Here is an 11,427-nt window from a genome sequence, read left to right as displayed (position 1 = left end):
CTCGGGGTGTGATTTAGCTAACGTCGTCGTCATCATCATCAACAACAGCAGCAGCTTTATGCTATGGGGATAATTCGAGGGAAACAGGTACGTTGAATGAAGCCCACATTCAATAAAATTTTCTGATTTTCCTTTTGTTTTTCATGGTTCTAGTTTGGCAGAAGCACATCTAATATTTTTCTTTATAAAGAAATCACTGGATATGAACCTGCTCTGGACCCATTTCTTATATTATGAAGGGGAATGTGAAGGCTGCTATGCAAAAGAAATAGGTGTGTAAAATTGCAGGCAGTATATTACTTGAAGCTCACGTATCCATTACTCCCAAGACCCGAAATAGCAGAAGCTTCCATTAGGCTAGGTATGTTTTGTCTCCCCATTTTGGGATTTGCCCAGTTGTAGTGGGAATGGGGACTTCCATAGGACAGTCTTGTGTTTGAACTACCCTCCTTTCTTTGATTTCCCCCATCATGAATGCAATTGTGGCAAAATTCTGCCACAACATCTTGTTGTTGTCATCCTGCCACCAGCTGTATTTTTCTTGATTATACATACTTGGTGGTCCTTCTTAGTATTTGTATAGATCGAAATCACTGTGTTCCTATGATCGCAGAATTACATGGCTGTGTCTGCAGCTCTCAGGGAACTTAGCTGGAGATTATTCTAATTTCTGAAGATGTGAGCATTCTGAGAGAGGAAGAGCATAGAATGTGTGCCATGTGTTGCTCTTCCAGGCCAATGTAGTAAAAAGGATCCTAAATTATAATGAGTCTGAAAAGAGCAGTCCTCCTCCTCCTCCTCCTGCTCTTCCTCTTCTCATTTGACCATGTTTTATTAAATCAACTCAGGCTTTAGCCAGACCTAGAAGTCTAGCTGGATGGAGGGGTGAAGATCTCCCAATTTTTTTTATTACAAGATCTCCCACAGTGTTCACACATGGCACGTGATGACCTCAGAGGGAGAGGCGTAACGTCCTCCATTTTTTATTTTATTTTTAAGGAGACCAGAGCAAATGAGCACTCACCCCTGCTCACCCCACCCCACCCCCAATGGGTGCAGAGCTCCTGAGGAGATCAGTGCCCCGTGAGTGGGTCCCAGCTGCTCGCAAGAAACCGCAAGGAGCCGGGACAAACCACAGTGCCCGGCCACACATTCTTTGGTCTCAGGCTCAGCCTGAGACCATGGGAAAACTGGGCCTAAAGTGTAGGGCAAGGGAGGGATCATCTCTCCTTGTTCCCGGGGTCCCCTGTGCATCATGTGGATGCACAGGGACAATCCCAGGGATCAACCAGGAATTTTGCCACATCTAGCTAAGGCCTCAGACAGCTGCTATGAGTAAAAGAGGTTTTTTGCCAGGCTTCAGATTCACTTCCTCTCACTGTGTCTGCTGCACAGTAATACACAGCGGTGTCTTCGGGTTTCAGGTTGTTCATTTGCAGATACAGCATGCTTGAGGGGTTGTCTCTGGAAATTGTGAAGCGCCCTTTCACTGGGTCAGCATAGTATTTCTGGCTCCCATCGGACCATATCACTGCAACCCATTCCAGTCCCTTCCCAGAAGCCTGTCGCACCCAGTTCATGCCGAAATTGCCGAAGATGAACCCAGAACCTTGGCAGGAGAGACGGAGGGATTCACCAGGCTTTTTTACATCTCCACCAGACTCCTGCAGCTGACCCTCTGATTGGACCCCTGAAAAGAAAGATATATTTCATTTATTTATTTATTTATTTATTTATTACATTTTTATACCGCCCAATAGTCGAAGCTCTCTGGGCGGTGCACAAAAATTAAAACCATAATAAAACAACCAACAGTTTAAAAACACAAATACAAAATACATAAAAAGCAAAGCTGGAGATGAAAGGAGTACAGTGTAGGCACCAGGCGGACCTCTCTGGGGATCTCATTCCACAACTGGAGTGCCACAACAGAGAAAGCCCTCCTCCTAGTAGCCACCTTTCTCATTTCCTTTGGCAGGGGTTCACAGAGAAGGACCCTTGTGGATGATCTTAAGGTGTAGTTCTAAAGTTTTCTAGGCATTAATAAGTGACTTCTTCTTGATAAAAATTTCTGGAAGAAACACAATTACCTCTGACGATTGCAGAACAGAAAACTAATGGAAGCAATATGTTCATATTTGTCTGTATTGCTTTTTGAGGAATTGACTGGAAAATAGTCCCAGACAAACAGAGCTTGGGTTTCTTTGTGTTCCTGGGACAGGGAGAATATTTGACTGATTTAAACAGGAAGCTGTCATTGCATTTACATACAACTTAGGATAAAAGAACAGACACTGCCACTCTTTGTGCCTACACAGTACATGTGATTTGGGAGACAATTAACCAGATTAATGGTGGGGAACAGGTCTGGGGTTATGGGTTCAAAGTAAGACCATTTTTATTTATCCATTATTGGAATTTATATACTGCTGAATATAGTAAAATCCCTCAATATTGAAATACATTTAGGTACAATAACAGAAATTCAACATTAAAAACAGAGCATTAAAAACACGACATTAAAATGATACGGGGGGGGGGGAACTATTTAAGGAATGGCAAAAAGGAATGGCATGATGAGTTTACTTACAGCCCAGGGAGAACCTGGGTAAAGTGATGCAATTTTAGGAGGCATTTGAAAGATGTCACCTTTTCACAGTTTATCATCTTAATCTTTTAACCTCAGTGTTTTATATCTGTATTTTAAATCTGTATAAATCTCTGTATTGATGCTTGGTTTTATCCTAGTTGTGCTTTTATATTCTTCTTTTCTATTGTGATTTTCTACTGTTGTTTGCTTTATACTTTGATTTGTATTTGAAGGTTTTAACTGTTGTGAACTGCCCAGAGAGCTTCAGCTATTGAACAGTATAGAAATCCAATAAATAAATAAATAAATAAATAATAAAAAGACACACCAAAAAGAATAAAGAAAACTCTCCAAATTCTGCAAATAACCAATAGCATCCCCGAAATGTGTCTATTTCATATGCCCACAAGCCTTTTTTAACATTTCCAAAATTGGTGGTGGTGGGGATATGTCACACTCTGCTACTGCTTCTCAGAATAGAAGCACTGTTGAGGAACAGGTAACATCTATGGGATTCTTGAGTCCACCTGGATTTCTCTGGAGCTGACATTGCAACAGATCAAATTGTTTCCCTCCTCATTTTCTGAACCTTCGGGTTTATTCATTTATTTATTTATTACATTTTTATACTGCCCAATAGCCGAAGCTCTCTGGGCGGTTCACAAAAATTAAAACCATAATAAAACAACCAACAGGTTAAAAGCACAAATACAAAATACAGTATAAAAAGCACAACCAGGATAAAAACCACGCAGCAAAATTGATATGAAATTAAAATACAGAGTTAAAACAGTAAAATTTAAATTTAAGTTAAAATTAAGTGTTAAAATACTGAGAGAATAAAAAGGTCTTCAGCTGATGGCGAAAGGAGTACAGTGTAGGCGCCAGGCGGACCTCTCTGGGGAGCTCATTCCACAACCGGGGTGCCACAGCGGAGAAAGCCCTCCTCCTAGTAGCCACCTGCCTCACTTCCTTTGGCAGGGGCTCATGGAAAAGGGCCCCTGTAGATGATCTTAAGGTCCGGGTAGGTACATATGGGAGGAGGCGTTCCTTCAAATAACGTGGCCCCAAACTGTTTAGGGGTTTAAATGTCAATACCAGCACTTTGAATTGGGCTCAGACCTGGACTGGCAGCCAATGAAGTTGTAGAAGGACTGGCGTAATGTGATCTCGCCAGCCAGTCCCTGTTAGTAAACGGGCTGCCCTGTTTTGTACCAGCTGAAGCTTCCAGACTGTTTTCAAAGGCAGCCCCACGTATAACGCATTGCAGTAATCCAAACGAGGGGTTATCAGAGCATGGATAACTGTAGCTAGGCTATCTCTGTCCAGATAAGGGCGTAGTTGGTATATCAGCCTAAGCTGATAAAAGGTGCTCTTTGCCAATGAGTTCACCTGTGCCTCAAGTGACGGTTCTGGATTGAAGAGCACCCCCAAACTACGGACCCGATCCTTTAGGGAGAGTGCAACCCCGTCCAGGACAGGGCAAACATCACCTCGCCGGACAGATGAACCACCCGCTAACAGTACCTCTGTCTTGTCTGGATTGAGTCTCAGTTTGTTAGCCCTCATCCAGTCCATTACTGTGCCCAGGCACTGGTTCAGAACAGCCACTGCCTCACCTGGGTTTGATGAAAAGGAAAGGTAGAGCTTTGGCCTCATCTACACCAAGCAGGATATTCCGCTATGAAAGCTGTATGAAAGTGGTATATAAACGGCAGGAGCCACACTACTGCTTTATAGCGGTATTGAAGTGAACTGACAACTGTTTGGGCCCATTGACATATACCATATACCGCTTCCATACAGGTATATTCTGCTTGGTGTGGCTCCTGCCTTTTATATAGCACTTTCATAGTGCAATATCCTGCATGGTGTAGATGAAGCCTTTATGTACACTTTTAACAGTTTGATGCATTGTTTCTGAGAACATCTCTTCTGGCAGGCCTACACAGTGGAATTTTAGGATGCTTTTAGGATGCTTTTAGTATGTTTTATAGGAAGTTTTAACAATGTATACTGTGTTTTGATTAATATTTTATGTATTTTACACTTCTTGTTGTTCCCCGCCTCGATCAGGTTGGAGAGGCGTGTTAGAAATAATGTATTATTATTATTATTATTATTATTATTATTATTATTATTATTATTATTATTAAAGTTTTTATGCATGTAGGTTCTGCCTTTCCTTGCCCTTCCACCCACCCAGATTACCTATGGTGGACAATATGGAGAAATGATATTGAATCAAGGATATTGATGATGATGATGATGTGTGTGTGTGTGTGTGTGTGTGTGTGTGTGATGAGGAATTCATTTTGGTGTACAGATTAGAAAGTAGTGGTGAGGTGAACTCAGATTTTAAGGGAGAATTGTTCTAAAGTCTCATGGGAACTTACATTCTCAAGGGACAGTTACAGTTGGCTGAGGAAATAAATCAACCTCACAGTTGCAACTATATATTCAGCCAGAGACACCCATTCTATTTCCCTCAGGACCAATGGTGCTTTTTCCTGTCACTGCTGCCCCCTTGAGTGGAGCTGGCTTTCTGAAGTTCCTTCTACCATGACATGGTAAGTGAGATGGGGGAGACTGTGCTTCCTCACGTCCCGCAGCCGTAATATGGGAACCTACAATAAGCTGTCTAATTCCCATACAACTGCATTCTCTCAAGCCCTTGTTAACTTCCTCAGGAAATTGTGAGACTTTATTTCCTACTCTGCAGACATGCAAATATGTGTACAGTAAATTAATTTTAAAATATCTCCTGAAGCATGGAATTAAAAATGCTGAGAGTTAGAATGTATCTTCCTATGTGTAGTCCCACAAAGCACAATGTGGAAATTCTTGACCTTTGATAGAGATTCCTTGCACCCATCCTCTTGGCAGCCTTGTTTGCCTCTCTGTGTACATGACCTGAGGTTGGATGAATGTCTTTGCCATGAAGTGCAATACCAAGCAAGCTTATTTTTTATGCTATCTCAGATGCCTTGACAGTATACTATGATATTACCCCCATACTTTTGGTCTAAAGAAAACCCCAGCTATCTTCTTGTAACAGTTTAAATTAGTTGGGTTATCCTACTAATTTAGTAGGATAAATTAGTTGGGTTATACTACAACAAGCAGGATATTCCACTATGAAAGTGGTATAAAAGCAGTATATAAAAGGCAGGAGCCACACTACTGCTTTATAGCAACATTGAAGTGCACTGACAACTGTTGTGGCTCATTGACACATGCCATATATCTCTTTCATACCCCTTTCATAGTGGAATATCCTACTTGGTGTAGATGAGCCCATGGTGTGTGGTCACATGATTAGTCACTTCCGTTTTAAAAATAATAATACTTGCACTAGTTACATTTGAAAGAAAGTGCAGAACTTTCAGAAGGCAGGGATGGTTTTTGCCTGGATGTAGATTCACTGTGGACTCTCCTGCACAGTAATAAACAGCCGTGTCCTCCGGTTTCAAGTTGTTCATTTGCAGATACAGCATGCTTGAGGCATCAGTCCTGGAGATGGTGAAGCGGCCTTTCACTGAATTAACATAGTATGTCTGGCTTCCATCACCATTGTTGTCTATCCAACCAACCCATTCCAGTCCTTTCCCTGGAGCCTGTCTCACCCAGTCCATCTCATAGCTGCTGAAGGTGAACCCAGAGCCTTGACAGGAGAGGCGAAGGGAGTCTCCAGGCCTTTTTACATCCCCTCCAGATTCAATCAGCTGCACTGCTGATATGATACCTGGAAAGAAAGGCACGTTAAAGAGGCCTGTTGCATGGTAACACAAAGAGTGGAAGAGTCTTCTGTATATAAAAGGAATCTAATTACCTTCAATGACTGCTGATAAACAAACCAATTGCACCAAAAACTGCATCCTTCCTTCTCTCATAATTTGAATGGGATTGACTGAAAATTGCTTAGACAGGCACACAGTGACTGTTTCTGGAAATGTAGCCTGAAGAGGAGGACTGATATAAACAGAAAACTATACGTGAATTTGCATATCTTTCCAGATAAAAGAGCTGCACAGCCCATGGTGATCACTGTTTCTTTGACCATGTGCATGATTTGGAGTCAACATCCAAATGGTTACATTATTTATGGGCATGAACAAGACAGAAAATGGGATTTCCAAGTAATATCAGATGCAAAGAGATTTCAGTTAAAATTATACATTATTCAACAAGTAAAATACAACAACTCAGCACTGGAGAGAAGTGCTTTGAAAACACCCCCTCAACCCAGGGGAGATGGATACACAACAACTATAGTTTAAAAGGAAATATCCAGCCCTGGGACCACAAGTTGAATAAAATGAGATGACATTGAACCAACTTTTTATTCTCCCAGCATTTTAACAGTCTATAAGTAAATTTTAACTTGATGTTTTAATTTTGTAATTTTGCATTGCTGCTGTTTTTACCTGGTTGAGCTTTTATATTGTATATTATATTATGGTTTTATACTGTTGTTTTATACTTTGAATGGTTTTAATTTTTGTGAACTGCCCAGAGAGCTCCGGCTATTGGGCGATATAGAAATGTAATAAATAAATAAATAAACAAACTCTGTTCTTTATCTTTCTGCTCTCCTGAAAGCACATGGATGCTTTTCATGTTCACTCTAAGGAGCATCAAGCATGAAAGTCATATTTGAATGAACTCTGCATAAGCTCCTTAACTAGAAATTTCCTTCCATGGTCACTTTGAATCAGCCACTATGAATCGTCCCAGCCTGGAGACTTTGAAATGTTTTGAACTATGTTGGTGAGAGTTCAATCAATGACAGTGGGTTTGTGAACTAGCAAAATGTATGGGACTCTTGCTAAAAACTGACTTTCTGGCTCAGTTTATTTATTTTATTTATTACGTTTTTATACCACCCAATAGCCGAAGCTCTTTTATACCGCCCAATAGCCAAAGTTCAGAGAAGATGTTTCTATATGCAGTGGGAAAACTCCACTCATAGGTTTTGTTTGTAGAGGGTTCTCCCCCTCCACACACAGCATTTTCTAACTCCACTGTTGTGTGACTGTGGGCTCCTGTGGAGTTGAGAAAAAGGCAATGTGATGTTTGATTGACAGTTCCTCTGTCCTCTCATCTCCCTCAGTCCTCCTGATAGTACCCCATCAGCCATTGCTGCAAAAAAAAAACCCAATCCTAGTGGCTCTCCTAGAGCAGCACTCCCTCCTTTCACCGCTCTTTCCAAAGAGCTCTGTAGCCAGTGGGAAAAGTCAACTCAACGGAGAACCCCACAGAGCCTGCCAAATACCCCACAACACAGTGGTTGTGCACGAACTTTCCCCTGCACAGTGTGGATATTCAATGTGGACTATTTTCTTTAAAAACACCACCATCACCATGGAGTAGAGTTTTCCCTCCAGACATCACATTTCTCAAGAAACTGTTACTTTCTACTGTTAGTTTTACCCTACCCTGTGCCTGCTTACCCTACCCTGTACCTGTTTGCATTCTCTTCCCCTCCTTATTGTTTTACTATGATTTTATTAGAATGTAAGCCTATGCGGCAGGGTCTTGCTATTTACTGTTTTACTCTGTACAGCACCATGTACATTGATGGTGCTATATAAATAAATAATAATAATAATAATAATAATAATAATAATAATAATAATAATGGTGTAAAAACTCCACTGTGAGGTTCTAAAACCACAGTTGAGAAATGTGTTGACACATACCATATACTGCTTTCATACCACTTTCATAGTGTTATATCCTGCTTGGTGTAGATGTGTTAATGGCCCCAACATTTGTCAGTGCACTTCAATATCGCTATAAAGCAGTAGTGTGTCTCCTGCCTTTTATGTACCACTTTCATACTGCTTTCATAGTGGAATTTCCAGCTTGAGGTAGATGAGCCCTTGGTGTAGATAAGCACTCTGTGTGACTGGCATATTTATTTTTCTTTGAATCTCATTTTCTTAACCTTTGGCTGTCTCTGTCTACTTTGTTTCTACTTTTATGCATGATCTCGATAGACTTCATAATTTCTTTATCCATGCAGCTTGTGCCTTTGTATTTTTTCTCTCTCCACAACCAAAACAGGTTATTTATGGTAGGACACATGTAGAACAGACAAGGAATCAAAGATCAATGCATATATCTGTGCTATGGAATTCCCTTTGCTGCACAGATTACTAAGGCCGTTGCTAGACGAAGGTTTAGCCCGGGCTGATACCTGGGCTCACCCCTGTGCATCCAGATGATGCAGAGGAGATCCCCGGGTCAGCCCAGGTTAAACTCTCCCTTGGCCTGGGATAACTGGCACCAGTTGTTGCCCAGTATTTCTCCGGGCTGAGCCCAGGCCTGTGGAAGGTCTAGCCAGTTCCATGGCTTTTCCTGGCTATGCGGCGTACTCCCCATCGAGCCGGGAGGGGGAAATCTCAGGAGAGGAGAGATGGTGGGTGGGTGGGTGGGAAGAGTGGACCCGGCAGGAGAGATGGGGGGAAGGAGCGGAACCAGGGGACATTGAGGGGGATCGCGGCCCGGAGGCTTTGGGTGGATTGGACATGGCTGGCAGGAGATGGGGTGGCATCGGACAGGGCGGGCGGGCGGGCGAGTGGGTGGGCGAGCAAGCGGGCGGGTGGGTGGGCGGGGAGCAGCAGACATGGCGAGTGGGCGAGTGGGCAGGCAGGCGAGTGGGCAGGTGGGTGGGCATCGGACATTGCCAGGGGTGGGAGAAATCGGGGGCAGGAGGGGCAGGGAACCCTTTTTTAAAAAACAGACCTACTTTATTGTTGGTGCACTCCTGCACACATGGCCCCTTTAGGATTTTTTTAAAAAATGGCTGACGTGATGGGGCTTTCCTTTACCCCGTCGCATGCCACGTGTGGACAGGAGTACCAGCCCACGCTACTTCTAGTGCAGGCTGACCCCTCCACACACCGGGATTTAAAGGGCATGTGGATGTGGAGGCCCTTAGTGGGTGTGGAGTGAACACAGCTTTTAATAGAGAAGTGTTAATGTCTCTTGAGGATTGACACACTCAAGGACGAATGGGTACAGTTTTCAAGCAAACAGCTGAGGAAATAACCTCAAAGTTGAAACCACATATCCAGATCCCTGTTTGATTTCCTTCCTTCCTGGCCAATGGTGTTTCATGTGTTCCTTCTGCCCCCTTGTGTGGAGCTGATAGAGGAGAGGAGAGTTGCTTGGTCAGGCTTTATGAAGAGGTTCTTCTGCTGTAATTTGTGAAGCTATACTGGGTAGAGATTTTTGAGCCCAAATGGGTTTACTGGATACCACAGAGTGAAAAACCAACCAGAACTCCCCAATCTATTGCATAAGTAATGTGGTAAAATAAGAAGGTGTAATTCTCATTGCACTGCACACCCTCAGCCCCTACTGCTAGTAAGGATGCCCAAGCACACCTAGACCTCCTTCTTTGTGTGTTAGGGGCAGACCACAGATGAACAGGACTTCACATCTTGCTGGTGGTTGAACTTACCATAGCATTGCCTTGCCTGAAATAGTTATCCTCATCTTGGAAACACTGGTGAGAACTCAGCTTCCCCCATCCTAGTGCCTTCCATATATTTCAGACCACATCATCGAGCATTTCTAACCATAGAGCATGCAGGCTGAGCATCGTGGGAGTGCATAGATTGAATTCAGAACTGCAGCGATGTCCTTTTGGATCTGTATATATTTTTCTCTTAGAGCCACACAATTTGTGAATTGTTGCATTAAAAAAAATGCAACAGAAAAATATGAGACTACCACAAGATGTAGTGATGGCCACCAATTTGGATGGCTTTAAAGGGAGGTTTGATAAGTTCCTGGAGGAGAAGGCTATCAATGGCTATTAGCCCTGATGGTTGTTTGCTACATCCAGTATCTGAGGCAGTAAGCCTGTGTTCACCAGTTGCTGGGGAACATGGGTAGGAGGGTGCTTTGCACTTGTGTCCTGCTTTGTTGGTCCCTGGTTGACAGCTGGTTGGCCACTGTGTGCACTGAGTGCTGGACTAGATGAATCCTTGGTCTGATCCAGCACGACACTTCTTATATTCTTATGGTACTCTAGTTTCTTCCTTCACTTTCTGGAGAAACCAGTTCTACAGATCTCCGTGGTGGTGGTAGTGGTCATCATTGTTGTTTTCCTCAATGAGTAGACCTGGTGTCTGAATGAAGTCTTTCCATGTGCAGATGAAACCTCCTCATTCTTTCCTTGGACCAACTTCCATTATGGGGGTGATGGTTCTTGTTAATAATGGGTGGAAGGTGAAACCTCCTCAGTTTGTGCTGATTTCCAAGGCGCTGCTCTGTAGGCAACACATGATAGATTCAGGTACTTCTGAAACAGGGCTATTCATTATGGCAATACATGACATAATACAAACATCTGTGGAGCAGTAGGGCACAGTGTCACACCTCCAAGGTCTGCATTAAGAGAGAGAGGGGGAGGTTAAACTAAGAGCATCTACAAGACTTCTTCCCCCAAAATGTAGGTTCTCTTAAAGCAGTATACTTTAAAAAATGAACCCCCGCTACTATCAACTTCACAGCCTCTTCTGCATTTCTGTAAAACACTAACTCACCAGGAGATTGGATAACACACTAGACTACACTGCAGAGTTGTCTTACATTACTCAACCCCCTCCCACCCCCACTGCAGAATGGGAATAACAACACTGAATTACTTTGCAGGACAGGTGTAACCCACACTTTCTCAGCCATAACACTAACTCCTGCAATATGGGCACAATAGTGATGAACTTTATCTGCACACATTGTCAGGGCCATTTGTGCAATGTTTATAAACTCATAAAAGCCGATGCCTTCCTCTTTTTACACAGTTCCTCCTTTGCTTTGTC

At 42.8% G+C, this 11,427-nt stretch overlaps 2 gene segments (V, D, J or C); both read right to left on the bottom strand.

Annotated features, from left to right (window-relative positions):
• Positions 1-1,310: 1,310 nt before the first annotated feature.
• On the bottom strand, positions 1,311-2,153 carry LOC134405931 (immunoglobulin heavy variable 3-33-like). The segment is given in 2 exon segments: positions 1,311-1,690; positions 2,091-2,153. Coding segments are annotated over 2 exon segments (426 nt in total).
• Positions 2,154-4,751: 2,598 nt separating this feature from the next.
• Positions 4,752-6,493, bottom strand: LOC134405930 (Ig heavy chain V region 3-like). The segment is given in 3 exon segments: positions 4,752-4,801; positions 6,000-6,335; positions 6,423-6,493. Coding segments are annotated over 3 exon segments (447 nt in total).
• Positions 6,494-11,427: the final 4,934 nt, after the last annotated feature.

Source organism: Elgaria multicarinata, chromosome 11, assembly GCF_023053635.1.
Source record: "Elgaria multicarinata webbii isolate HBS135686 ecotype San Diego chromosome 11, rElgMul1.1.pri, whole genome shotgun sequence".
NCBI lineage: Eukaryota > Metazoa > Chordata > Lepidosauria > Squamata > Anguidae > Elgaria > Elgaria multicarinata.
Note: the sequence above shows the minus strand (reverse complement) of the source record. Positions and strands in the feature narration are given on the sequence as shown.